Source organism: Tupaia chinensis, unplaced genomic scaffold (assembly GCF_000334495.1).
Source record: "Tupaia chinensis unplaced genomic scaffold, TupChi_1.0 Scaffold000182_1, whole genome shotgun sequence".
Lineage (NCBI taxonomy): Eukaryota > Metazoa > Chordata > Mammalia > Scandentia > Tupaiidae > Tupaia > Tupaia belangeri.
In genome coordinates, this window is record NW_006159657.1 from 3,457,794 (window position 1) to 3,485,239 (window position 27,446).

The window sequence follows — 27,446 nt, forward strand, 5'->3', positions numbered from 1 at the left end:
GGGGGGCAGGGCGTGTGGTTATTGCCATCAAGGAGTAGATGAGATGTAGGGATATGGGAGGACCTTCAAGTTATTTTTCTGTGTAATAAACCTGTTGCCGCCATGTCAGCTCAGATGTGTCTGTTTCAGTTGAGCAACTTCCCCTCAAGAGCTCTGTCCTTGATGCATGCTGTGTTTTCTTTGACTATAGTCAGCTCCTTCCAGGCCCCCTTCCATCAGTTGAGAGAAGCTTATGCTTCCCTCTGCAGTTGAGAAAGTGGACAGCTAGTCTGGCTCTGTCCTTTTCCTTTCAAGTGACACATCGTCCCTTCAGGCAGGATCCTGGTTGAAAGTGAAGAACAAGGTGTTCCATGTCCCCACCCCCCCACCTGCTCAGCCTGGCCACAGAGTAGGGGAGTGGGGATGAGGCTTCTCCATCCATATTCCCACCCCTCATCCCCATCCTCAATCTCTTCTTTTTTTTTTGGAGAGGTTTTTGCTATAGGGCGCGTGCGCTCACCAGACAGACAGAGAGAGACAGAGAGACAGAAAGTGAGAAATCACCCCCTGGGGGGATGGCCACGCCACAATCCCTTCTCCTCCATTCTCCTCTCGGGATCTTGGGCACGCACGCACACGTGCCCAGCGTGAGTTCTAAGCCATCGGGTCTGGGACGCGAACCACGGTCAACTACGTGGGAGTCCAGCGACATAGCCATTATGCTAACTGCTGGTCCTCCTCAATCTCTTCTTCAAATGATTCTTTTTTAACATTCTGAAACCGGTGAAAGTTTGTGTGCTAACACCCTTGACAGAGCAGCAGGCTGTTTTTAAAGACCTGTTTGATTGGAGATTTCTGGCTAAATTTGCAACGCCACATATGTATGTGTTAGTCTGTCAGTACTGAGTCACATGCCAGCTCCTTCCCCAGAATAAACTGCTCAAAGGAAGGGACATCTGCAGAACTGCCCTGACTCTCCCAGACGCGTTGTGCTGCAGCAGGAGTTGGAGGCTCAGCTCTGTGGTGGGGAGCTCCACGTGGGGATGGACAGAACTGATTTTGAGTCTGCTGGTCAGGTAGCTTTGGCCAGTTGCTTCAGGCCTCCATGTCTCAGGTTTCTCCTTTACAAGACAAGGGAGAGTTGGGGCTATCTGGTTTTGAGGTGGTCAGGTGACACAGCTCGTAGAAAGTGCTCGGCACAGTTCAGTGAATGCCGGCTATTCTGATTAGGCAGTAGTTGATGAGGTGTCCTCCCCAGTGTGTGGAGCCTATGCAAGGGCCTCTCCCAGGGAACTGCTTACAAACACGCTGGGTTTCACAGAATCGTAACACTGCAGTGGAGCGGCCTCTTGGTCTTACCTCCTAACTCACATAGAAAATTTGTTGCCATTTCCTCTTCTCATTGATACGTATTGAGTATCTTTGCCCATTGCTAGGGTCTGTGTGTGTGTGTGTGTGTGAGAGAGAGAGAGAGAGAGAGACAGACAGACAGACAGACAGACGGACAGACGGACAGACGGACAGACGGAAAGACAGAGAACCAGAGCTGGCACTGCCTTTGTGGAGCTTATATTGTAGCAAAACGTGTCACCCAAAACTAAGTTAGTTATCTATTTCTGTGTAAGAAATTACTCTCAAACTCAGTGGTCAAAACATTTCTTAAAGAATTATTTGATTTAGGGAACCAGCAGTTAGCGTAATGGCTATGTCGCTGGACTTCCACGTAGTCGACCGCGGTTCGTGTCCCAGACCCGGTGGGTTAAAACTCACGCCGGGCGCGTGTGCGTGCGTGCCCAAGATCCCAAGAGGAGAATGGAGGAGAAGGGATTGCGGCGTGGCCATCCCGCCTGGGGGGTGATTTCTCGCTTTCTGTCTCTCTGGCTCTCTCTGTCTGTCTGGCGAGCGCACGCGCCCTACAGTGAAAATCTCTCCAAAAAAAAAAAAAGAATTATTTGATTTAAATTTATTTATTTATTTATTTAAAATTTGACCAGAGAGGGACAGAAATAGAGAGAAAGAAAGAGAGAAAGTGAGAAAGCAAGCTACCAGGTCCGGGACTCAAACTGTGGTTGGCCAAGTGGGAGTCCAGTACCCTTAACCACTGTCACCTGCCAGCCCCTAAGTAAAAAACATTTTATTTATTGTTGGTTTATGGCTAAATTTATGAACTGACATCTGTACATGTTGGTCTGGCAATGTGGAATCATGCGTCAGGTCCTCTCTTGGCCACAGTCTGTCTCTGGTGGCTGCCTGGTTATCTCCATCAATAGCTCACAGCACGGCAGCTGGCATCATCAGGGGAGCAAACATGAAGCACAGAGGGCATGGGGCAGGAGAGGAGTCAGTGTCCTGTAACCTAATCCAGCAGCAGTGGCATCTGGGTGCCTCGGTATTTTCCCTTCACTGGGAGCAAGTCCACAGATCCAGCCACACTGCAGGGGATGTGGGGCGTGAGCACTTGCAGATAAGGACCACTGGCCACCGTCTTGGGAGCTGGCTGCCATTTAGTAATAGAGAAAACTACAGTTAGTGAACAGAAACCAGTGCTGGGAGGAGCCCCCATGGACAGGGTGGTCAAGGAAGGCCTTCCTGCCAATGTGATGTTTGGGCCGAGGCCTGAGTTACGAGAAGGGCTAGCAGGGAGGAGGGGCCCACGCAGAAAGACTGGCAGGGAAAGGCTTGTTGAAGGAACTGGAAGGAGACCAGTGTGACATGAGGTTGGAAAGGTGGGCAGGGGTCAACCTGTACTTAGGAACCTGTGGTCATGGGAGCTCCATGCCTTATGGGGCAGCCTGTCTTATTGAAGGCTCAACGCCAGTGAGTTTTGTTTTTAAGTTAAACTGGGTCCTTTTTTTTTTTTTTTTTTTTTTTTTTTTTGGTTGTAGTGATAAAAATTACTGAACACAGTACCAGGTCTGGGACTTTGGCCATGCAGGAGTCCAGCACCCTTAACCACCATGCCACTTGTTGGCCCCCAGATACTTTTTTTTTTTTTTTTTTTTTTTTTTCACATTGGTGTTTGGAGTCATAAAACTTACTGAACACAGTGGACTTACTCTGTGTAGAGTGAGGGGCTGGGTATGAGGTGATTTACTCTAAGACAACAACATCTCAGATCTCAGGGAGCTTCCAGGCTGAAGGGAAGGGGTCGGGCATAGGCAGAGGTAGTAGAAGCCGTTCTGCAGGGGACATAGCCCCTGGGAGTTGGAGCAGACTAATCAGGTCCATTTGGAGGGTGTGGGTGGAAAGTTCTAGAGGAGACAGCATTGACAATGTCTGGCAGTTCCTCACTGGGGGTGCTGCAGAGAGATTCTGACTGGCTAAAGGAATAGACCAGGGGAGACAGAAAATCAGTCCCCTTGTTAGGGAGGGAGCTGGAGCCAGAGTGGCCCAAGCCCATCCAGGTCTAGGCGGGAGACTGGTAGATTCCTCAGAGATGCGGAGGGGCTCAGAGGTGGTGTCATATGGAAATCCCAGCTGCCTCTGCTGTAAAGGGCCCCTAGCAATCACCTGGCGGTAGAACTCGCTTTTCTTTGCTGTGTGCACTTGGGAAACCGGGAGTCAGGCGGGCGAACTGCTGCGTGTCTCTCATTTTCTGGTTCCACTGTTGCATCTTCTTTTGCATCTTCTTGTTTTTTCCTTACAGTTCTATATCGATTCTTGCCATCTGCTGAGCACTGTCCCCAGCATGTTATGTCTGCGGTTACCTACTGCTTCATAGCTCCCCAGTGAGGCTGGCCTCATCGCTCTGCATTACAGGGCTGGCACCTGTGGGCCAGGAAGTTCAGCCATTTGCCCTGGAGCTCCCACCTAGGCACAGTGAGGCAGGCCCACTGTGAGGCTCACTTGCCTCTAAAGTCTGCCTCTTCCTATTTCCACACACACCTTCATTTCTTTTCCTTTTCAAGAGTCTTGGGGGACTAGACCCTGGTCCTCTGCATGGTGTGAGTTTTAGCTCTGGTGACTTGAAAAACACTGGGCATGCATGTGTGCCCAGCGTCCTGACAGGATGGAAGAATGGAGAAGGGGGTTGCAGTGTGGTCGTGCCCTGTGGGAGGTACTTTTTACCTCTTCCTCTCTTTTGACGAGCCCAAGTACCTTCTGGCAAGACAAAAATATATAGAGTCTTGAGGTCAGAGAGCATCATAGGTGTCCGTTTCAAAATCACTAAACCCATGGAGGAGGGCAGGGTGGGCTTTGTATTTTGCATGGAATAACATCCTGGAAGCAGTCAGGAATGGGGGAAGGCATTTCACTCGATTCTTCGTGGTCAGGACCTTCTGGGCTGCCACAGTGACGATCAGTGCTCCTTTGATGAGTGGTTTCTGAGCATGGACTGAGCCAGGCACTGCGTTTGTCCAATACAGTGTGAACAAAACCCCAGTTCCTGCCTGACTGCACCAACTCCAGTCTGGTGGAAGATACAGACATCTATGCAAAACACGAGCTAAAGTGTGTGATATTCGCTGTGATCCGGGAAAGTAGGACAAGGCACCTTCTGTATCTCCCCTGGTGACTTGGTGACCTGAGCTCCACCGACAGCTTGTGAGCAGGACCTGGGAGTCCTAGGACGGTGGCAGAGGCAGGGGCAGCTGCAGGAGTGAGCCCTGCTGACCTGCAAGAACCATGTCAAGCCCTGTGACAGCGACTGGAGGCCGGTGTTCCTGTCCCCCACCAGCCCCTCCTCCCATCACCTTAATCTTCTTTCCTCAAGGGAAGGAGAGCCCCAGAGTGAGGTATCTAACTCACATTGCAGGCAGAGGCTGAGTGCGGGGGCATACAGATCATTTCCTCTGGAGAGTCCTGGAGTTCTCTGTGGTTGGATGCCTGTTTTTTTTTGTTTTTGTTGTTGTTGTTGTTGTTTGTTTTGTTTTATTTTTAATTTAAAACATGCTTAGAGGTAATTTTCCTGGTTCTCAATATGCTACACATAATTATTAAGTACTTATTGTGTTCCAGGCACTGTTCTGGGTACTGGGGTGGGCAGGGATGGCTCAGCAGTGGACATAGTAGACAAAAACCACCACCCTCCTGCCTTTCCCTCTTGTGGGGATAAAGTGAGTATGAGAAAGTACATGGGAGTGTGTCCAATGCTGGTAAGGGTCCTATAAAAGTCAGAACATGGTATTAGGGAGTAATGGGGAGTAGAGCTATTTATACAAGGTAGACTCTGAAGGTGATAAAGTGATCTTGGAATAAGGGGCAGGCTGGGAGAGATAGTGAACCTCATGGAAGAGAAAGTCCTATGGAAAGCAATGCAAAGGTTCTTGTGTTTAGGAACAGCAAGAAGGCTCATGAGGCTGGCAGAGATTGTCATGGACAATGGCAGGAGATGAGATCCGGCATCTATGTGTGGTCAGGTTGGGCCTCTTAAGGCATGGTATGGACTTGGCATTGACTCTGAGTGAGTTAAGGAGCCTCTGGGAGATGTTGAGCAGAGTAAGAGAGGCAGCCCTTGGCCATTCTGTTGAAAGTAGATGGGCAATGGGGCCAATGAGACTACCTGGGGGCTGTTGCAGGAGTCCAGGTGAGAGAGGGCAGTGGCTCGGACCAGTGTGCTGGCAGAGGGAGGGCCAAGGAAGTGGCTGGTTCTGATGAGTTGTGGAAGGAGAAGGAGAACTATCAGTGTTTGCTGTGCCTTGGATTTGAGAGAAGAGTCTGAATGATTCTGGAGCAAATGGAAGGCTGTCACTGGGAGAGACTGTGAAGGGAGCAGGTTTGGCAGGAAACTGAGGAGTTTGGTTGTTGGGCCATTAATCAATACCTTAAAGTCTGGATTTTTTTTTTTTTTTTTGGAGAGATTTTCACTGTAGGGCGCGTGCGCTCGCCAGACAGACAGAGAGAGACATAGAGACAGAAAGCGAGAAATCACCCCCCAGGGGGGATGGTCACGCCACAATCCCTTCTCCTCCATTCTCCTCTCGGGATCTTGGGCACGCACGCACCCGCGCCCAGCGTGAGTTTTAAGCCACTGGGTCCGGGACATGAACCGCAGTCGACCACGTGGGAGTCCAGCGACATAGCCATTACGCTAACTGCTGGTTCCCAAAGTCTGGAGTTTGTACTATGCTCCTAAGTGGAGCTGTCAGGTAAGCAAGTTGAATATGGGAGTCTGGGGTTTCCAGTGGGTGATGTACTTAGCAGTCATCAGTGTGAAGACAGTACTTACAGACCATGGGACTGGCTAAGATCATCTAAAGAGGTTTTATAAACCTCACTTTGAAGAATTTTAAGAAAAATCTAGCTCCTTGGCTCAGAATTCTAATGGAAAAGTGAAGACTGTCTCCCTGAGACCATGATGGGTGGGGTTGTCTGGCAAAAGAGGATTGTGGCCTCGTGGAGTAGCCCTGGGACTTTGAAGCCATTTTCAGCATCTTCTGTTATCATCCTAGATCTGGGGTAACCCTCCTCAGGTCCTAGAAATAAAAGCACCAAAGAAGTAAACAGGTTGCCGTGACACTGGTGCCCAGTATATGTTTCCGGGGCTCAGCAGGTGTTGGGTAATGGTCCCATGACTTGCCTCAGCCTGAATGTGCTGCAGTCCTGGAGCTGAAGCCACAGTCTCTCTGCAGCTGCTTCCAGAGGAGACTAGGAAGCACCTGCATTTAGAAATATTCACGCATCCTGGAATAGGAGTGTGGTTTATTTTTCTTCTTAGCCTAAGTAGATTTCTATCTATATATCTCATCTGTGTTTTCAGGGGCTGAGTTGTTAGGGAGGTGGGAAGTTGATCAGTTGTTGAAGACAGATCATTGCCTTTCTAATTTGCTGAGGGCAAGGCTTTCTTGAAAAGGAGAGTGATGGAGTGCTGTCTGTGTCCTTAGCCAGTGTGGAGTCGTGTGTGAGACCTGGGGTTGCAGGCGGAGGGGAAGCATGCCCTGCTCAGAACCTTGGCCATAAATTACTCAGCTCTTTGGGGACAGGGCCAGCAGAGGAAGAGCCTCCTTGGCTGCCCTCCCACTGGGATATCATCCCGGCAGCAGCTTGGCAGTCTCACAGTGTATCAGGTTTGTGGCCAGGACCCCGCAGGTGCTATCACATTCCCTTGACAGCCCTGGGAAATCAGTATCATTAAAACGTCCATTTTACGGGTCAGCCCATGGCCTTGTGGTTAAGGTGGCTGAATCTCTCATGCCCAAACACATGGTTTGAGTACCATACCTATAGCTTGATAAAACATGTGCTCCAAATTTTGAAAGGAGGGAGAAATGGAGGGGAAAGGATTGCAGCATGACCATGACCCATGGAGGGTGCTTTCTGGCTCCTCCATCCCTTCTCTCTCTCTCTCTCTGGCAAGTGCATGTTCTTTCTGGCAAATTAAAAAAAAACCCATCTTATAGCTGAGAAAACTGAGGTTCAGAGGCTGTGTAATTTGTATGAGGTCACATAGTAGCATTTATATCAGGGCTACATAAACCTTTATTTACTTCACTATAATGTTATGAGAATTCTGCCCACAGTCTCTTTAAGCCTCTGTTTCCTTACCTATAATATGGGAATATACCTTAAAGAGATAAATACTACAGCGAAGAAATGTGATTGGTAAAGAATCCAGGACATCATTGGGCACATAGAACGTATCCAGTCTATGGTCACTATTGTTAGAGTCCAAGGAGAGGTCTGCATTCTACCTAGGGCCTTCACAGACTGTAGAATTCATTAGAAAGTACTTGCTGAGCCCACGTAGCAGACAGAATACCTGTGGCCAGGTCAGCCTGGATTCAAATTTTGGCTTTACCACTTACTAGTAGTATGACCTTGAATAAATGATATTACTTGCCTGAGGCTAGTTTCTTCTTTGGTGAAAGGGGAATCATGATACCTACTCCCATGGCTGTAGTGACGCTAGACTTCTTTGGCTTCTTTGCCACTCGTCATACTTTCAGGCACCTTGTGGGAGAGTCAGGAAGATACAGAGTTGTCATATGAAAAGTTGTGTTAGTCAGGATAGGCTTGGTTCTACTGCAGTGACAAATAATCCCAGTCTCAGTGCTTTAACAAAACACAAGGTAATATCCCATTCACGTAATGTGTGCAGCAAGGGTTGTCCAGTGACAGGGACCATATTGTTTTGTTCCACATAATGACTTGGGAATCTGGGCTGACAGAATCCTCTCACCCCCTCTTCTCACCTCACCCATCTGGAGAACATGGCTTTCTCACTTCGTGTAGCAGGGAGAGGGACACCTGAGGACCACACACCACACACAGTACTGTTTTGTGACTTTCAATATATGCCACTTCTGCCTGGAGTCCATCAGCCAGAACAGTGAAAAGCTTGTGCCCAATTGTGCAAAGGGGGGTGGAAGACTTAGGGGAGCAGATAGAGCAGCTGATGAGTGTCAGTATCCCTGCCACAAGGACCCATTTGTTGACTCAGCATAGTTGTCATTCCTAGAACAGCAGTGGACTCATGTCCTCACAGTAGCCAGGTGACTTCCAGCCCAGCGCTTTGTGCCAGGATGTAAAGAAATTTAGGCCTGTTCCCCGAACCCCTCTACTTGCCCTTGATAGATGCTGCTGAAGAGTGAACTCCCTTTTACCTGCGCCAGACTCTGGGAGGTGGGTGTGGTCTCGTAGCCCTGATGACTCAAGTATTGGATTGTCTGGAAAGTCATGTCACACTTTCCCGTAGGAAAACACATCATGACTTCCCAGACAACCTACTAATAGGAAGCAAAGGAAGATCACATTTGATGAGCCTCTGCAGGGAGGCTGAGGCAGGGAAACGTTGTGATATATTTGCTTTTATCTTTCAAGTATGTCAAGGGGGCTAGAGAGACCTAAGGGAAAAGTTGGGTTTCTTGCAGGCCTCTGTGGAGGAAGAAAGGTAACTGATGCTGGCTGCACATCTGCCGAGGGCTGGGTCGCGTGCTTGGTACTTTCCCAAGTACCGGCCTCACGGTACCCCTTGGAAGGAAGAGATTACCATGTCCGTTTTTCTGGTGAAACTGTGAGACTGAGAGCTGATCAGAACTCAGCGGAAAGGCCAGCTGCTCCTACTTGTAGGACATGACCAGCAAAGCATGGTCCCGATTCAAACCCAGTCTGTCTGCTTTTAATTTCCACGTTTTTTGTTTGTTTGGTTTTCTTTTTTTTAAAAAATATTATTTTTATTAGCAAATGCAATTTTATGTATTTTTGGTGCACAATAGAATGTATAAATATTTTTAAGTTTATTTAGTTTTTTTTAAAATTTTTTATTATCATCATAATCTTCTTTATATTACATTGGATTACATATAACTTTACAGCGTATTACATTGCTTTTTCAAAAGGGAATGCCATGCATGTCAGTCAGTACAAAGACATTAATCTCCCCGCTTCAATAGTCGATATCTTTTCTATGTTTTCCCCAATCATTATTATTATTATTATAATTATTTTTTAAAACAGTCAATCGCTATTTCTCATTTTGCTTGTAAAAATACTTTGCCCGTCATGAAATACTTCTCAGAGCAATCCAGTTGAGAATACTATACATGTCATCATCAACAGTTAATAAACCATATCTGTTTCTCACTAACGTCCTGCCTCTCTATTGTTCACTTGCTATCTTTCTCTAAACTCTTCTCTTCACCTCCCCCATTCCACACTGTCCTATTCTCATTAAGTATGTTTGTTTTGTTTTCAATGATTATTTCTGTGTAGTCACTATACATCTTTACAGTGTACAGCATGGCTCTCCCCAGCACGAGTACCGTGCATGTCAGTCAAGACAAAGACTCCATCTCATTTGTCTTTCCATCGTGGTGGCCAGGGGCTTAAAGAAATCAGAGGGCTGCACACACTTTTGTGCTAATTGAAGCCTCAGGAATCAGGATGCCGTCATCATTTAAGTCCTAACTAGGGATTAACTCGCTTCATCCTTCTAAGGACGCGATGAGGGCAGTGCTCCTGTGGCTGCCATTTTACAGAGGCAGAAACCGAGGCATCAGAGGAGAGAGTCTGAGCGACCGGCCCAGGGTTACCGAGCGAGCCACGGGCTGGCCGGAACCAATTCCCAGCCATAAAGCTCCAAGCTCGTCCTGCAAAGTGCTCCCCCCACCCACACTGCCCACTCATCCCCGAGGTGTCGTCCCTGTCCAGGAGTTTGTGTTCCCAAATTACTACTTGGCACAAATCAATGGCTGCGTCCTGCTCCCTGCGAGGGGCAGGGCGGTCAGTAGCTGGGGGTTCTTCTCCGCTCCACGGAGTGCTGTTTGTGATGGAAAGGGACTCTGGAGGGGCAAACGCAGTTTTGATGCTCATAAAATATAATATTTTTCACTTACTGTCTTTTTTGTGAAAGCTGGGCATAATTTATTGAGCTGTGGTTGAAATATTCAGGAGGGCTCTGTGTATTCTTTCCAAAGGAATAGGATTAAAAATGCCTACTGGCTTCCCTTGATTTCTCGAAGACATTAGAATATGACAAAGAGCCATATAATTTCAGGATTTACATCTTTATATGAAAGTCTGGGCTTTCCAGCACCCTGCAAAATAAATGTAAAAGCAACACTTGAGGGTGAAATACTTTTGGAGACACCTCTGAGCTGGGGAGCTGGTATTTGATGTGCAATGTTATGTAACTCCCTGGGCCTGGCAGCTGGTTCTCAGCAATGACGATGAGCCACCCTGGTGAGCCCATACTCCCGGCCAGGCTGCCTGCGCCGAGGTCATCTCCTACCGGACTTCAGATCCTGCCGGATTTACCCGGCACCCCACTTCCTGGGGAGATGAGCCTGGCATGGGGAGTGGCAGGGTTGAGCCTGTTCTCCTGTTGTGTGCTGCTTCATCTCTTTCCCCTCAGGCCTCAGCTCCCTGTAACAGCTTTGGGACCCTCCTCTGACTCCCCCCACCCCCGCTAGGTGGGTGTCTATTCTCCATGTTCCCAAGGGTGGGAGGTTGGCCACACTGATGCCTGATGCCCAGGGCAGTGCCAGGTACCCACCCAGTGGCTCAGTAAATGTCTGTTGAGTAAATGAAGAAATACGAATAAATGACTGAATAAGCAAATGAATGAGCAGTTCTAGAACCATGCCAGGAGGTACATTTGGCTTTACAAAGGGGAGAGTTTTTAACAGTGACAACCCCAGAACAGGAGAGAAGAGGCAGCGTGGTGGCTTTGAGAAGCAGCTCTGGGTTTCCGTCCTAGAGCCTCTGCTTGTTAACTTGTACTAGGACAAGACCTCTGCAAGCCTGTTTTCTCATGGGGCAGGTAGGAGTTGATACCTAGAAGGTAGAAGCCACAAGGCTGGGATATCGATTTCTTTTTTGCTGTTGTACCCACAGTGCTTCAAACAAGGCTTGCTGGATAGTTATGTGCCCAGCAGATACTTGTTAATTAACAGATCACATAATTTTTAGATATTGAGGGTACATCTCAAAAAGAGGAACTGTGTCATGGAGGGAGTGCACAGGTTGCCCCATGGACACACTTGTAGGACAGTGCTTAGGACAGGACCCAGCAGAGTATGAGCTCAGATATCATGCTTTTCATGATAGTTACCTTGCCTTCCCCTTCTTCCCTGACTCCTCCCTGGCTGCTTTCTCTGCAGGCTGGGGGAGGCCTTCTGTGCTGGGGAGGAGACAGGTCAACTCGGAGGTGCCTTCCAATTCTGGTCTTATGCTTGGAGATCGATAGTTGTGCGCAAGCCTGTAACAGCAGTACTTCTGAACAGAGAGGCCGGTAGAGCCTTTAAAAGCAATTCTTGACCCATTTTCACAGGCCCAGCCGAGCCCTGTGTTTTGTACTTGTAATGGGCTATAATTATAACCATTGTGTGGTGCTGGGTGAACGACATTATATGCCGTGTTAACAGAAAGGAGCCTTGGCTCCCTTCCTTCTCCATTGACCTTTCCACAATCAATCCAGCAAAAATAAGCCCTGGAGGGGCCTGGTGTCATTGGTGGCTCTGGCAGCAAGCCCATGTAAGACTGTAGCAGGCGGGTGAGATCCAGTGTGCTGTGCCAGGGCTGTGAGCTGTCCAGGAGATGGCGTCGTCTTCTGGCGTGCCTGCAGGCTGGCCGCGGGAGTACCATACCTCCGTCTGCAGGGACTTCCTGTAACAAGAGAGGATTGGTGTTCAGCTATTGCCACCTCTCTCTGTGAACATGGGCGAGTTTCCTAGCCCTCATGGGCCTTAGTTTCCTCCCTTGTAAAACTGGAGCAGCACTGTAGCTGACATAGCCTAGGACCTCAGTGTGTAGTGGTGCAGGATACCTTCTGGACAGACCAGTGTGAGCTGTGGCTCACCACAGCTGGTCACACTCTGTTCACCAAGCCCAGGTCCCAGGAGCTGTGGCCACTCAGAGGGCACCTTTTTTATGTGCACAAGAGCCTTATGTTGAGCCCGATGGGCTGGATAGGTGGTAAATACTCAGTAGACGTAGTTGTGCTGCTACTGCTGCTGGGAACTATGGGTGGGGAAGTAGATGAACAGGTCAGGGGAGCTGGGGAGGGAGATGAATGAGATGCAAGTTAAGCTTTCAAGGGTAGATGGGATTTTAGGAGGTGTGTTTAGGAAGGAGATGGGATGCAGATGTATTAACAGCATCTGGTTCGGGGTTAATCCTTCCCTGAAATAACCCTCCCTTCTCCTCTTTCCCACCTCTCCCCTCCCTGCGTTGATTCTGTGCCATGCCAAGGACATTAGTGGGAAAGCAAAGGATTTTCTGTTTAACTTTGGATTATGGGGAAACTTTGGGCATGTAGACAAAAGTGTGTAATTCCCTCGATGGACCTGTTACACCGTCCCATTCTACTCCAGTGGCCCAGGGCCAGTCCTGCTTTTCCTCACCCAAGCCCCTAGCACTACTTCAAAGCACACTACAAGCATCATGTACAGATACCCTTTGACTTTTGATGGGCTTCTGTCCTAGTAAAGCTATCGAGTCAGTATGCACATAATACACCTAACCTACCTTAAATGACCCCAGGACACATCCATTACCCTGCAGTTGGGCAAACTCATTTCATACAGAGCCCATTTGGCAGTGAAGTGTCAAATAGCTCATTCATTTATTGAGCACTGTGCTGGAAATGAAAAATAGAACAGTTGTCTAGGCCCTCCAAGTATGCTTCCTACTGGATAAGTATCTCTTGCGTGCTGTCCTAATGTCAAAAAATTGAACTGTTGTAAGCTGGGGACTGTGTATCATTTTATATGTCGACATCACTGAAGGATTTTAAGCAGAGAAGGATGTGGTCTGGTTTGGGTTTAAGAGGGCCATTTGAGGATCGGCTGTGGGGAGTGGGTGGTGGGCAGCAGGGAATCGGTATCTGACCTAGTGTTTTTGTGGGGGGTGCTTCTAAACTGAGGCTTGGTCACAGGCTTGGAGGAGGCAGATAGCTCAGACAGTGAGGATGTGGATTATGCAGGACCAGTGACATTTGGTGTTTCCACTGTGCCTGTTGAATGGGAGAATACTGGCTGACATTTATTGAGTACTTCATGTATGCTGAGCCCTGAGTAAAGCACTTACATACTAACTTATTTAAGCCTTATCAAAACCTTGTGAAATGTGTGTTGTCATTAGCTCAGTTTTATGAATAAGAAACTGAGGCCCTGAGAGGTAAAAGGAAGTTGCCTAAAGTCACATCTAGGAATGGGGAAGATGGACTTCGATCCCAAACTGCCAGGCTCTGGAGTTTGTGCCTTACCACCAGCTGCAGGGCCTTTCTTGGTCCTGCTCTAACAGGACAGGTGAGACCTGATGGGAATCAGGCTAAAAACCTTCTCAGCTGCCTGAATGCTGTGCGCACTCTTCTTTAGGCAAGCACATCTTTCCGTGGAAGGCTAGAGCTCATGTTTTTTCTTCCTTCTTTTTTTGCTTTTTCCTTCTGTCATTGCTCATTTGTTGCAAACAACCATCTAGAAGGTGCTGGCTGCAGTTTAATGTTGTTGATCGGTGTGTCCTGCCTTTGCTTCGTAGGGCCATTAGTGGGAGGCAGGAGAGAAGAGGTCACCTGGGCTGTCCTCAGCTGCTGCTCTGTGCAGCCCTGCACCGTGGCCTGATCACGTGTTCTCTGCCAGGCCACGTGCTGAGAGAAATGAGGATCCACATCCAGGACTCAGCAGCCCCTAGCAGGGCTGTCAACGGTCACCCAAACATCTGCTTCTCAGAGGCATTCTGTTCTTGATTGAACTGTCAGTACTGGGTGTTTTTCTCGCTATTAATCTGTAACCCAAGTCCAGTGTTTTTAAGTATTACTTCTCACAGCTCAGCGTTCTGAGCATGGAAAGCTTGTTACAGAAGAGATTAAGGGAGTCTTTCAAATGTGAAGTTATCAGCAGGTTACTTAGGAGCTTGTACTTACCGTAGTGCTATGCACTCAGAGCCCACACTCTGCTATCACCGTGGCAACTTTCGTGGCTTTCAGTGCAGACCTGCCTTTTGGGTTTCAGTTGAGCTTGAGCTTGTTGCTTGGTGGCTTTTCTTTTTCTTCTTCTTCTTTTTTTTTTTTTTTGGGAGAGGTTTTTGCTGTAGGGTGCATGTGCTCACCAGAAAGACCCAGAGAGACAGAAAGTGAGAAATCATCCCCCTCCCCCACCCCCTGGGAGCATGGCCACACCGCAATATCTTCTCCATTCTTCTCTTGAAATCTTTTTTGGTTTTGCTTTTTTTTTTTTAACTTTTTTTTTTTTTTTTTTTGAGAGGTTTTCGCTATAGGGCGCGTGTGCTCGCCAGCCAGCCAGAGAGAGACATAGAGACAGAAAGCGAGAAATCACCCCCCAGGGGGATGGTCACGCTGCAATCCCTTCTCCTCTCTTCTCTCGGGATCTTGGGCACGCACGCACACACACGCGCCCGGCGTGAGTTTTAAGCCACTGGGTCCGGGACGCGAACCACGGTCGACTACGTGCGAGTCCAGCGACATAGCCATTATGCTAACTGCTGGTTCCCTGTTTTGCTTTGTTTTTTTGAGAGTTTTTTTGCTATAGGGCACGTGCACTCGCCAGAAAGACAGAGAGACACAGAGACAGAAAGCAAGAAATCATCCCCTGGGGGGGATGGCCATGCCGCAATCCCTTCTCCTCCATTCTCCTCTTGGGATCTTGGGCATGCACACACATGCGCCTGGCATGAGTTTTAAGCCACCAAGTCTGGGACTCGCACCATGGTCGACTACATGGGAGTCCAGCGACATAGCCATTATGCTAACTGCTAGTCCCTCCTCTCTGGATCTTGGGCACGCACGCACATGCGCCCGGTGTGAATTTAAGCCACCAGGTCTGGGACACAAACTGCAGTTGACTACATGGGAGTCCAGTGACATAGCCATTACACCAACTGCTGGTCCTTCTTGGTGGCTTTTCAATATGATGTCAAGCAGAATGAGTCCCTGGACACCAGAGCTCCTGCCTCATCAGGGCAAGGTTGAACAACAGCAGAATCAAAGCAAAAGGTGGACTGAAAGGGATAAAGAAGGTAGAGAGACACAGAAGGCGGGAGACATAGGACCACGAGTACCAGAGTAAGGCTGCTGCCTCTTTGCAGGTTGCATGCCTTGGGACCTTTGCTTCACCTTTCTGAGCCTTGGATTTCCCCGAGTGTAAATGGGGTTAATCTCCACCTCCCAGGCTAGTAGTGTGTGCTCACGTGCCAAGTATGAAGAACACTGTCCGGCCCGCAGCAGGCGCTCCCCGTGTGACAGTATCATTCACTGTGGCAGGTGCTGGGACCATCAGGAACTCTGTCATTTCCTCGTAGCTCACGTCATACCTGTACGATAGGTGACGGTATCCTCGTTTTACAAATAAGACCCCAAAGATGTGTGATTTACTCCAGGTCACGCAGCTATGAGCAGGCAAGAGCTGGCTGTGGCCTCCACGGGCTCGTTTTCCATGCACCATCCAAGGCTCCCCTCTCTCCTCAGAGGACTCCTCTGTGTGGAGCATCAGAAACATGTCTTCATGTTAGGATTCCCACGGTGCCTTCACATGAAGCAAAAATCACATTGCAGAAAGTACATGCAGACTGTGGGCAGCTTCCAGACTCTTCCTGGGTGTGTGTCAGGGGGTGGATTCCAGTCCCTTAGAAGTCCCTGGGTGTTCCTCCCCTTACTTCTGGGTTCCCCCTGAGAGGTCTGTTTGTAAACTGTGACAACAAAAATGGGCCTTAAGAGGCTCAGAAGGCAGTGGGAACCGCTGTAGCCCAGTTTCACGCCCCTGCCTGCAAGCAGCAGCCATTCTGTGTGTGTCGGGGGAGGGGATAGGACACTGTCCCTTCAGTGATGCCCTCAGCCCTCCGTTCTGGTTCCTCCCCCTTCCAGGTCTCCTTCTGGTATTCTGAGATGCCAGCTCAGCATGAGGGGGTGATGTTTGCTGAGAGGCTGGATTGAGGGGCATAGCCATGATCACGGAAATTTGATTCTCAGTTCTGCGTAGTGTTGGGCAAATTGCTGACCTTTTCTTTGCCTCAGTTCCCTTGGCTACAAAACAGGGACAGTAACAGCACTTACCTTGTAGGGCAGCTGTGGGATTCAGATGAGGTGCTGCCTGCAGGGAGCGTGGGACACTTCTGGTGCACTGCCTTCCCCACTCCACTGTCACCATCAGCACTTACGTGGGGAGAGAACTTCGGTTTTTAGAATATCTCCCCCTTTCTCGTCTCCACCACGAGTCTCATGGTCCCCAGCAGAGGAGCCGGAGCATTGGGTTGAAAGCAGAACAGCCAGTCCATAGCTGTGTGGTCTTGGACAGGTCACGTACCTTCCCAAGCCTAAGTTTCCTTCACTATCAAATCAGAGTAGTGTTTCTCTTCCAGGGTTATTTGTCACTGGAAGAGTCACGTGATGGAAAGGGTGTGGGCTTCGGGCCGTAATAACTGGATTCAGCTCTCACTGTCACTCGTAGCTCTGTGCCCCTGGAGCCTCACTTCTTCTGGTTGATGGCACGCCACGTAACTGGCAAAAGGCAAGAAGGCCGGGCCAAAAAGAGTGATGGTAGCGAGAAGTTTGTGAGGACCTCTTGAGTCTCCATCCTGCGTAATATTTTAGTTAATGTTCTAATTTTCTTAGTTTTTAAGCTTAAATTGCGACTCTAGGAGAAAACCCTAAGAGAATGGCAGGTGTTGATAGCACTGATACTTTTTTCAACTCTTTTCACAAATTGTATTCAAAGATGTCTTTATTTTGGCTTTTTAAAATTATTATTATCCACATGGCTTTACATACAGCATATTTCTTGTAGATAAATGCTTCTCAAACAATTTGTGGTAAAGAACTAGGGTTTTTTGTTTTTAAATTTCCAATTGATTGTAGGCTGATACTTTTATAAAATACAAAAAAAATCTAGAAGTTATAAAATTTCTGGTTCTCAGAGAGATAAAATTGCTTTGAACCTACCTTTCTTTCTCCTTACTTCTGTTTTTTCTTTCTCTCTCTCTTTTCTCTTTTAATGCCAAAGAGCACATGCACTCAGTAGGGAGAGAGAGGAAGTATCCCCTCAATGGGACATGGTCACACTGTAATCCTTTCTCCTCCTTTTCTCCACCCCATCAGGATTTGGGGCACATACACACACATATCCTGTGTGTTTTCCAAGCTGCTGGGGCTGGGATTCAAACCATGGTTGTTCGTGTGGAATCCAGCTCCCAATACACAATGCTTAACCACCACACTCTGGGGCTGGTCCTGGTTAGAACCTTTGAAAATGTTTACTTCCCATTGATCCCACCTTGTTTTGGAAAGGTAGCAAACAACTTGCCTACAGGCACCGGTCCGTGGGCCCCAGTCCTTTGTGCAGTGCTGGTGTAGACTCACTCGCTATGCCCTTCCTGAGAGTAAGGAGGTGCATGTGATGGTCACTGCCATCTGTTGGTGGCAGGCGGGGTTGATGTGGTTCTTCTCTGGCTTGTAGCTTTGTTCATTTCAGAGTTCAGAGGCTGAGAGCCAGTAAGTGGAGTTTCTGTGACACTTCTGTTTTACAAATGACGAATTGAAAAACTTCTATTTTCTACGACTAGGGAATGGCTCAATTGCAATTCAAAGCCAGGTCTGTGAGATGCTTCCCCTTCATCTTTGCCAGTGGTTCTCAGTTCTGGTTGATTATTGTAGTCACCAGGTTATAAAGTACTTCTTTGGATTTTTGTCCCCTAGTTCACTGAATCAAAATTTCTAGGGTGGGACCAAAGTCTGCATTTTCAGAAGCTCTCTAAGTCACTAGTGATGAGCTTGGCTTATGAGTCATTGGTGTATACCATGGCAGTTCCCTCTGCAGGACATACTCATTTTCCTCCCACGAGAGTGACAAGCTTTCTGTCACATCATGAGATGGAATGCAAAGAGCACAGAGTAGGGCCATCTGGATGAGTCTTGGCCCAGTGGTGGTGCAGCAACAGCGTGTTCTCCAGTTGCTGGAGCCCTCTGAGAGTTTGGGGTTCGGTTCCCCAGTCAGCCTGCAATATCAAGCCTGTGTGTACCTGTGATCCTGGCTGGCTGGGGAGGGGACCATAGTATGAGACCCTTTTGAGGGTGCCTGTCTTTCTCTGTCTCTATGTCTCTCTGTAGCTTTCTCTCATGACATAAAGGAATAAACTTAAAAGAAAAAAAGAGAAAGATATGGGTTCAAATCCCTGCTCTGTTTCTTCCTGATCCTGATAAAGTAGGCTTATAACCCAACCTCTCTGAGCCTCAATTTTTAACGAAGGCATGCCCACCCTGCAGGAAGGTTGCAAAGATTATACAAGGTGACACGTAGTTGGTGCTCAGAAGTGTGTTAAGGGACCAGCCAGTTGGTGTAATAGCTATGTTGTTGGACTCCCATGTAGTCGACCGTGGTTCGAGTCCTGGACCCGGTGGCTTAAACTCACACCAGGTGCGTGTGCGTGCCTGCCCAAGATCCTGGGAGAAGGGACTGTGGCGTGGCCATCCCCCCTAGGGGTTGATGGTTGATTTCTCGCTTTCTGTCTCTCTGTCTCTCTCTGTCTTTCTGGTGAGCACACAAGCCCTATAGCAAAAAAAGCCTTTCCAAAAAAAAAAAAAAAAAGTGTGTTAAGGCAAATAGTTTGTTTTTAACTAGGCAAGAGCAATGTAGTAATCTCAGAAAGAGGATCTAGGTCCCTCCTCAGCCAGTGTAACAGGGCCCCAAAACAGCAGTGAGTTTTATAAAGCTTAGATTCTGAGGCATCTAAGTGAATGTTCTTGGAGAGTTTGGTTATGTGACCAAAAGAACCTCAGTTGCTATTGCAATTTGGTGGGTGTCTTGATCTCATTAATCAAGAAGTGTCTGATTTGTCAACTGAAGGGAAGCAAATCATGATTTACTTGAATGTGATTAGACAGAGAGAACATTCTGGTATGAAAGAGAATGCCAGAGGCATTTAAAAAAAATTTATAATCTTCTCGTGATTTGGCAGGTAATTACGATCATTTCTGGGATTTTCATAGACTTAAAAGCTTTTTCGTAGCCACACTCTTTTTGGAGATGATCTTCCATGATAAACCAGCTGGAAGGAATTGCTCTGCTCCTGCAGCCTCAGCTGCAGCATTTTCCAAAGCCCAACTCAAATGCTTCTTGATCATGCTTCCCCACCCATCATTTAGGATAGTGCTATCAAATAGGTATCATCTTGTAGGCCAGCACTCTGATTGACTGGTTCTGGTCGCCTGGCTATCTTCTTGAGGAAAGGGTGTAACCATTGATTAGTGCTGTCTGCCTATGGGGCAGTCTGTAGGCAAAAGCAGTAGAATCCTGAGATACTTAGTGTGGAAGTATTTAACCAGTCCTCTTTGGTACTAACCTCGAGCTTTGAGCATACGTGCAATAGAGAGGCAGGGTAACTGCCCAGCAATGATTTGGAAAGCCAAATGCTAGTGATTAGATGCTGCCAAACTTCTGGTTCTTTCTACCTTTTCCCCCAGCTCAAAGGATGAAACTCAAATGTCCTTTCATAAGCATTTGCACCTCATTAACTAATACGTTGTGTACTTTCCAAGCACAATTTAGAGGCCATATCTTCTACTGGCCCGGTGTTTGCCTTGGGCCTCTTGGAGAATCAAGGCTCTATCCCCATTTCTTTGGCCCATGTTGTGTTTGGAGCTGGGTCAGCCCTGACCGGTGACTCTTCATCTAGCATTTGCTTTTGATTTGTCACTGTCATTAGTGTTGTCACTTGGCATATCCTCTTGAACTGCCTTTAGGTTACTTTTCATGGACTGTGACAACAGAGAGGAGAAAGATACATGCCAGACTCTCAAACTGGCCCTGCTGGTACGAGAGCTCATCAAGTGCCTGGTAGGGATCCAGGGCGTGAAGCTGCCATGAGAGGCAGCCGGCCATGTGCTAGGTCTGTGAAATAAGTGACCCCTGAACGTTGTCTCTTGGATAAGCTTGACTCTCCAGTTTCCCTCCATGTCACTTTGTCTTATCAATGCCAAATGTAAGTTTAGTGACCCCCCACTGCTCCCAGCAGCTAGAACCATGCCTGGAGACGGTTAGCAACTTTATGATGTTCTCACTTTGGGGAACCCTGACCCTTTTTCTTCTGGCCTATCCATCAGCCTCTTTCTCCATGTCTCCTTGCAGGATCACCCATCACATAAACCACCTCTCATTCAGTGAGCATTTATCCTGCCCACACATGCTGCCAAGCCTGCTGGGTGTAGTACCTCACAGTGGCCACTGGGAGCACTGTGGGATTTTTTAATCCCTTATTTTGTAGGTAAAGAGCCTCCGCCTCATAAATGTTAACTATCTTGTACCAGAGTGTTCTGTCAGTAACTGGTCAAGCCCAGACCTGACTAGCATCAAAGCACCATCTTCCCTTCTCTTAGCTGCTCCAGGCCTACCTCTAGTTCCAGGCTCTGCACCCGAGGTTTCCCCTGCCGGACATCCCTTTGTCCCTGACTGCAGGGTGACCTCTTACAGCTCAGCACGTTCAGGGAACAGAGAAGGTAGGGCTGAGTGGTGTTAGTGAGACACTAAGAGATAAATGAGACTGAAGAGAAAGGCTGGGTCCACACCGTGAAGGATTCTGGGTTAGGGCAGTGGAAGCACTGAGGATGCTAAGCAGTAGGGGACAGTCTCGGATGTTACTTTGGAAAAATCACTCTGCCTGTGTGGAGGAGAGTGGCTTGCAGGGCGTGTATTCTCTCTATATCCTATTCCCTGCAATTCTCTGTGGCTGTTGAAATAGAGTCAGATGAGTCCTGCAAGTACCCTCCAAGTCTAATAGAATTTCCAAGAGACAGAGGTTGGACAGCCTACTTTTTATTCTTATGATAATGAGCATTCTTTGTGATCTCACATTGCTCTTCCAAGGAGGCTGTCTCTGGGCTGTGAGTTTATTTCTTATGCTAGAATTTGGAAATACAGTTACTTGAGGAACAGTAAACTCAGTGTGGTTTATATAGGATGAAAGTTGTTATATAATATGAAAACTTGGAGTTTCAGAGGTTAGCTTAGTAAAGGAGGGATAGCATAGCTTTAATTGTTGGTGGAAATTATTTCATTAAATTTTGTCTCCTCATTTTCATCAGATTTTATTTTTCTTCCTATTTCTTAGTGAAAGAAAGGTTTGTCTGATGTGGTCAAGTCACTCTTCTGGCTGCAAAAAAGAACCAGGGTTTTGACAGCCCATGATAAACACTATGCGAAGCTGAGTATGTGGATGTTTTATGCATTTATGGAAAACTGTTATAACACTCTGGCTCTCACTGCAAGACAAAACAAAAACAAAGGCACAGCGCAAAACCTTGCTTTGCTTTGGAAATGACGGTGGCATTTATTTAAATTTTGTACTTTTGTGGGGGTACATTAGCAGGTACTTAGCGGTAGTATTGACAGCCATGTGCTTCCTAATTGCTGCGCATGTGGTACATAAATCCCAGCCCCCAGTGAAGCCCGTAGAGGGCTGATGTCATTTCCACAGGCAGGGTTTGTGCAGGGATTGTTAGTGACACTATTTGTTTGTTACAGGCCAAAAGAAGATCAGCTTAAGCTTTTTTTATACTAAAGGAATAAGGTGACCGGGGGAATATTAATTTTAGGTCTGTACGAAGAAAGCAAAAAGGTTCAGTGACTTATTCTCCCTTTAATTGCATGGTTCTTGCAATATCTTGTGTGCCATTTTCACTTAGTGTTTCACACTGGTTTGAAAGAGGTGGGCACCTCAGGGACAGAGGGGGTGCTGTCTGAGTAGGCATGCACAGAGCAAGTTAATGGAGGCTTCAAGACATTAGGAGCCCGATAAATTTCATGTCGATTGCACCATGGCTCCTTTTTATTTCAGGTGAAGAATTTTAATTTGTTAAAGGGTCTAAGTGGTTTCTTGCACTGACAGAAGATTGTGCATTATTAGAAAGTTTAGATAAGGAAAAGTAGACAGAAGTGGAAGAAAACATACTTCTTGCCTAGTGTGAATATCTTAGTACATTTTCTTCTAAGTCTTTTACCTTTTATATGACAACAAACAATGTGTTCCCTGGAATCTCCTGGGTTAAGATTCAGGTTAGTGACCCCTTTGCCCTCCCCCCAAAGCTATTCTGTCTCTTAATTTTTCTATTAGTGTCTTTTATATCTGATGTAAAAGTACTTATTACAAATGCCTGTTATTGTCTGTGTGTCATATGCAGTCCAGTCAAGTGCTCAGGTGAACCTGAGGTACAGGAGGGGTGATCTCTTGACAAAGGTAGGGAATAGGTGCCAGGCAAGGGCTGCTTGACTTTGCATTCTAGGGCCTTTTAAGACGCTTGTGAGCTAGCCAGTGACATGATGGTTAAGACAGCTGGGTCCCACATGGCCAACTGTGTGACTTTAGTCTCCGATTCGGTGGCTTGAGAAACACACCAGCCATGTGTGTGCATGCGTGCCCAAAATCCCAAAAGGAGGGAGAAATGAAGGAGAAAAGATTGCAGCATGACTATTCCCCATGGAGGTGCTTTCTCATTTTCCCTCTCTGGCGAGCATACATGCTCTGGTAAAATTTAAAAAAGATTCTTCACTCATAGTTTATGGAGAGCATGGCAGGATTACAACTCACATTTCTCTGAAATGTTTTAATAAATTATAGTTGGCAGTCTGTACATCGATTATAGACTGCCTTATTGCCACCTCAATTTTTGTGTATTCAGGATCAGCTGAGAGTGTTGAATAATTCAAACTGGAGAGAGTCAGCGACTCACAGAGGCCTGAGCAGGTGCACGGGGCACAGTGAGGGGCAGGAGCGTCCCAGGGCTCCTGCATCCGTGTGACCTTGAGCCCTTCATTAGCTACATGACCTTGAGGAAGCCTTGAAGTCCTAAGACCCAGGTTTTCTTTCTGGCAGGTGGGAATAATATTATCCACCACAAGAGCTAGTGTGGTGCGGTGATGAGGAACGTGTGGGAGGGGCTTTTCCTGCCATGGAGTAAGTGTGGCTGAAGGGTAACTGTGCCATTGTGAGTCAGTCCACCATCACTGCCGTCTATTCTCTTGGTTTTCAGAACCGAGAACCTCGTGAACAGAATGGTCAGAGTTATTCTCATTGTGCTATTAGCAGGGACATTCTTGGCAGGCACAACTCAGAGTAGAATGAAAGCCTTTGCTAGAAAAGAGTTCTTCAATGATAAAAGCCTGAGGTCTGAAAATGATCTGATACAGCATGTTCTGACCATCCTCTGTGGACCGTTGACTCTGAAGTGGTAAGATCGAGCAAGTCAAAATGTGTTCAACTCCTGGAGGGTGTGCATTGCTCACAGGTAAGCAATGTCATAATCTAGCAACCTGCGGTGCCTTGCTGACAAAGTGGCAGGAAGGGAGGGTCCAGAGAAGGTGGGACAAGACATTGGGGAGGGTCTGCCCTGAGCCTCATCCTCTGGTGCTTGTGTGTTCCAGGTGGCGGAGATGCACGGCGAGCTGATCGAGTTTAACGAGCGCCTGCACAGAGCCCTGGTGGCCAAGGAAGCCCTCGTGTCCCAGATGAGGCAGGAGCTCATCGATCTCCGTGGGCCGGTGAGTGCTCCCACCCGGCAGTTCTTGGCCTTGCCGTTCTGCCTACCTGCTCTGCCTGTCCTTGCAGCCCCTGTTGCTCACAGCCCCACCATTTCCTCTGGCCTTTGTTAGCGAGGATGTAGAAGAGCCCAGAGACTCAGAGTGAGCAGCCCTCTCCTTTCCAGCCAGATGCAATTTGACCTACTGCTACCTCTATCACTTTGGCTTTCTCCTGGATGTGTGTGTATGTGTGTGTGTGTGTGTGTGTGGGGGGGGGTGTAGAATGAATTAAAAGTCAGAAATTCTATTGAGGCAGCATTCTCTGGTCCTCCCTCTAGTAATCTGTATTCTGAAATTGGCATAGATTCCTTCACAGCCCCCCACCTCTTCCATACTTTATCATATAGATTTCTATGAGCAGTGAGCAGTCTTGGTTTTATGTTCTTATCTTTTACCTTCATGGCATTACTTTCACATGTTGTTTGCTACTTGTTTGTTTTCAATTCAATATTATGGGTTGAGGAATATGCTAGATCGTGTGTACATCTGGCATAGGGTTTTTCAGCCATGGCACTATTGACATTTTGGGTGATATAATTCTTTGTAGTGTAGGCTGTTCTGTGCAATGTGGGAAGTTTAGCGGTATTTTTATTATGTAAAATGTTAAATATTCAAAAGTAGGCAGATAAGTATAATGTACTCTCATGTGTCCATCGTCAAGTTGGACTATTATCAGTCATGGCCAATCTTGTTTCAAGTAACCTACACCTGTTTCTTCCTTCTATATTATTTGAATCAAATACTGGGTACCATTTCACCATTTATCTTAGTATATTTCTAAAAGTAAGCAAACATAAACATAAATATTATTTCATTGTCCCTCCCCCCCCCCCATTCTTAGTAATCCCTTTATATCATCAAATACTGGTAGGTGTTCAAATTTCCAATTGTGTCACAATTTTTTTTTTTTTTTTGGAGAGGTTTTTGCTATAGGGCGTGTGCGCTTGCCAGACAGAGAGAGAGAGAGACAGAGAGATAGAAAGCGAGAAATCACCCCCCAGGGGGGATGGCCACACCGCAATCCCTTCTCCTCCATTCTCCTCTCGGGATCTTGGGCACGCACGCACGCACAAGCGCCCAGCGTGAGTTTTAAGCCACCGGGTCCGGGACTTGAACCGCGGTCAACTACGTGGGAGTCCAATGACATAGCCATTATGCTAATTGCTAGTCCCTTGTGTCACAATTTTTAAATAATTGTTTTGATTCACATTCTACACATGGTAATTGATATGTCTCTTAGGTGTTTTTCTTCACATTTAAAAAATTATCATAGAATATATGTAACATGAAATTTTCTATCTTAACCACCTTAGGTGTCTAGTTCAGTGGCATTAAATACATTCACATAGTATGTCCCCACTTAATATATACTGAATGTCTGCACTCTATGGCAGAAATGGAGAGAGCGGAAGGAACAAAACCATGCAGAGCGACTGTGGACACTAGAGACTGTGGGAGGGGGTGGGAGATGTGGGCATGGGTGGGGGGGCAGGAATCATGAAAAAAAGAATCAAAACATTTAAGGGATAAAATGGAAAACTATCTGTTGATGAAAACATGTATGGTAATACCTTTGACTGAACTAATATACAGTGTATTCATGTTGGGAACTATTGGGTTGCATTTTTGCATAGAAAAATACTTCAGGACTTCCCAGATGACCTAATTAATTAATTAATTTAAAAATTCATATATGGTGCAACCATCACCACCATCCATTTCCAGAATCTTTTCATCTTTCTCAATGGAAATTCCACACCCATTGAACCCTGAGTTCCTCTCACCTCCCCACAAGCTCTCGGCACGCATCGTTTTCACTTTCCGTGAGTTTGACTTCTCTCAGGTTTCTTTTCTTTTGTAGAATCTTCCATCATCTCTTTCTATCTCTATCTCCCTTGCTCTCTTACAATTTGTTTATTGAAGACACTTGTCAATTGTTTGTCTTACAGGGTTTTCAGGTTGATTACGTCTCTGTAGTGCTATTTGACTTGCCCCTCTGTTTTCTCTATTTCCTTAAACTGGCATTGGTCTCTTGGAGAAGTTTGTCCCCAGCTTCCCTCCAAGTCACCTAGCTCACTCTAGATTGAGGATTGGATTTAGGGTTAGTTTTACTGATAACGTGACTGTTGCTGGGAGGTATTTTCTCTTAGATGTTTAATGCCAGCTGTCTCTCTTTGTGTGGTATTAGAACTATTTATTGTCACTTCCTAGATCTAGTTCGTGTCTCCCAAAGGTTAGTGCTGAAGTGTGAAACTGCCGAGTTTTAGGGGATGGTTTCTTAAACGGTACTGAGTTTTGCCATATTAGAAAGGAAAAGCGTTTTTTAGTGATTCCTTCGTCAGTGCCCACAATTCAACACTTTCACGTCCTCACCAACACTCTGTAAGACGGTTTTCGTTTGCCGTTCCTTGCTCATAAATGAGGTTGGCCATCTCTTCATTCTCTTGTTGCTCATTTCGGTTTCCACTTCTGTGACTTATTTTTTCATAGTCCTTCCCATTTTTCTACTAGACAATTTTTCTTCTTATGGATCTGTAGCAGTTCTTTTTTAAAGTTTATTTATTGACTCCATGGGCAAGAGAGACAGAGACAGACAGAGACAGGAATCCCAACAGGGTCTTTTTTTTTTTTTTTTTTTTTAAGAGAGATTTTTGCTATAGGACATGTGTGCTCGCTGGAGAGATAGAGAGCAAGAAATCCCCCTCCCTCCGGGGGATGGCCACACCGCAGTCACTTCTCTTCCATTCTCCTCTTGGGATCTTGGGCCCACACACATATGTCTGGCATGAGTTTTTAAGCTGCCGGGTCTGGGACTTGAATCGTGGTCAGCCATGTGGGAACTCAGCGACATGACTAGTACTCCTTCTGTGGTCCCCCCCCCATAGGGTCTTGATGTCATGGTTCACCCCCAGCCTCATCCAGCCCTGAATCATGGGTATGCACATGCCTAGTGTACTCAGGAAGGTCTCCAGATGCAAACCTGAACCCTTCCCATGTGGGAGAGTCTTGCAGAGCATCAAATTTTACTGCCATGTCACTGTTCAACCCTCATGTGGCAGTTCTTTATGTATTCTTTTTTAGTTGTATATGTTGTAAATATTCCTTCTCAGTTTATGACTTACTTATTCACTTTTAATAAAAATAGAAAATGTCAAACATGTGTAAAAGCAGGGAATGATAGCATGAAATCTCAGGTACCCACAACTCCATTTCAATTATAATCAACCCAAGGCCATTCTTGCTCATTCACATTCTCCTTAATTTTGGGACCAGCAGATGACACAATGGTTGCATCACTGGAGTCACACATGGTTGAGCACAGTTTGAATTCAGGATTTGGTAACTTAAAACTCACACTGGGCGCATGTGAGGGTATGCCCAAAATCTTTGTTTTTGGAGAGGTTTTTGCTATAGGGCGCGTGCACTCGCCAGACAGACAGAGAGACATAGAGACAGAAAGCGAGAAATCACCCCCCAGGGGGGATGGTCACGCCGCAATCCCTTCTCCTC

At 46.9% G+C, this 27,446-nt stretch overlaps 1 protein-coding gene across 4 annotated transcripts in view; it reads left to right on the plus strand.

The window, feature by feature from the left end:
• Window positions 1-27,446, plus strand: part of SNX29 (sorting nexin 29) — a 535,094-nt gene that overhangs the window by 316,468 nt on the left and 191,180 nt on the right. For all 4 annotated transcript variants that reach the window (XM_027771071.1, XM_014587074.2, XM_027771069.1 and 1 more), the window contains one exon: window positions 23,781-23,897. In XM_027771071.1, coding sequence (XP_027626872.1) covers window positions 23,781-23,897 — 117 coding nt within the window. The remainder of the gene's footprint in view (window positions 1-23,780; window positions 23,898-27,446) is intronic.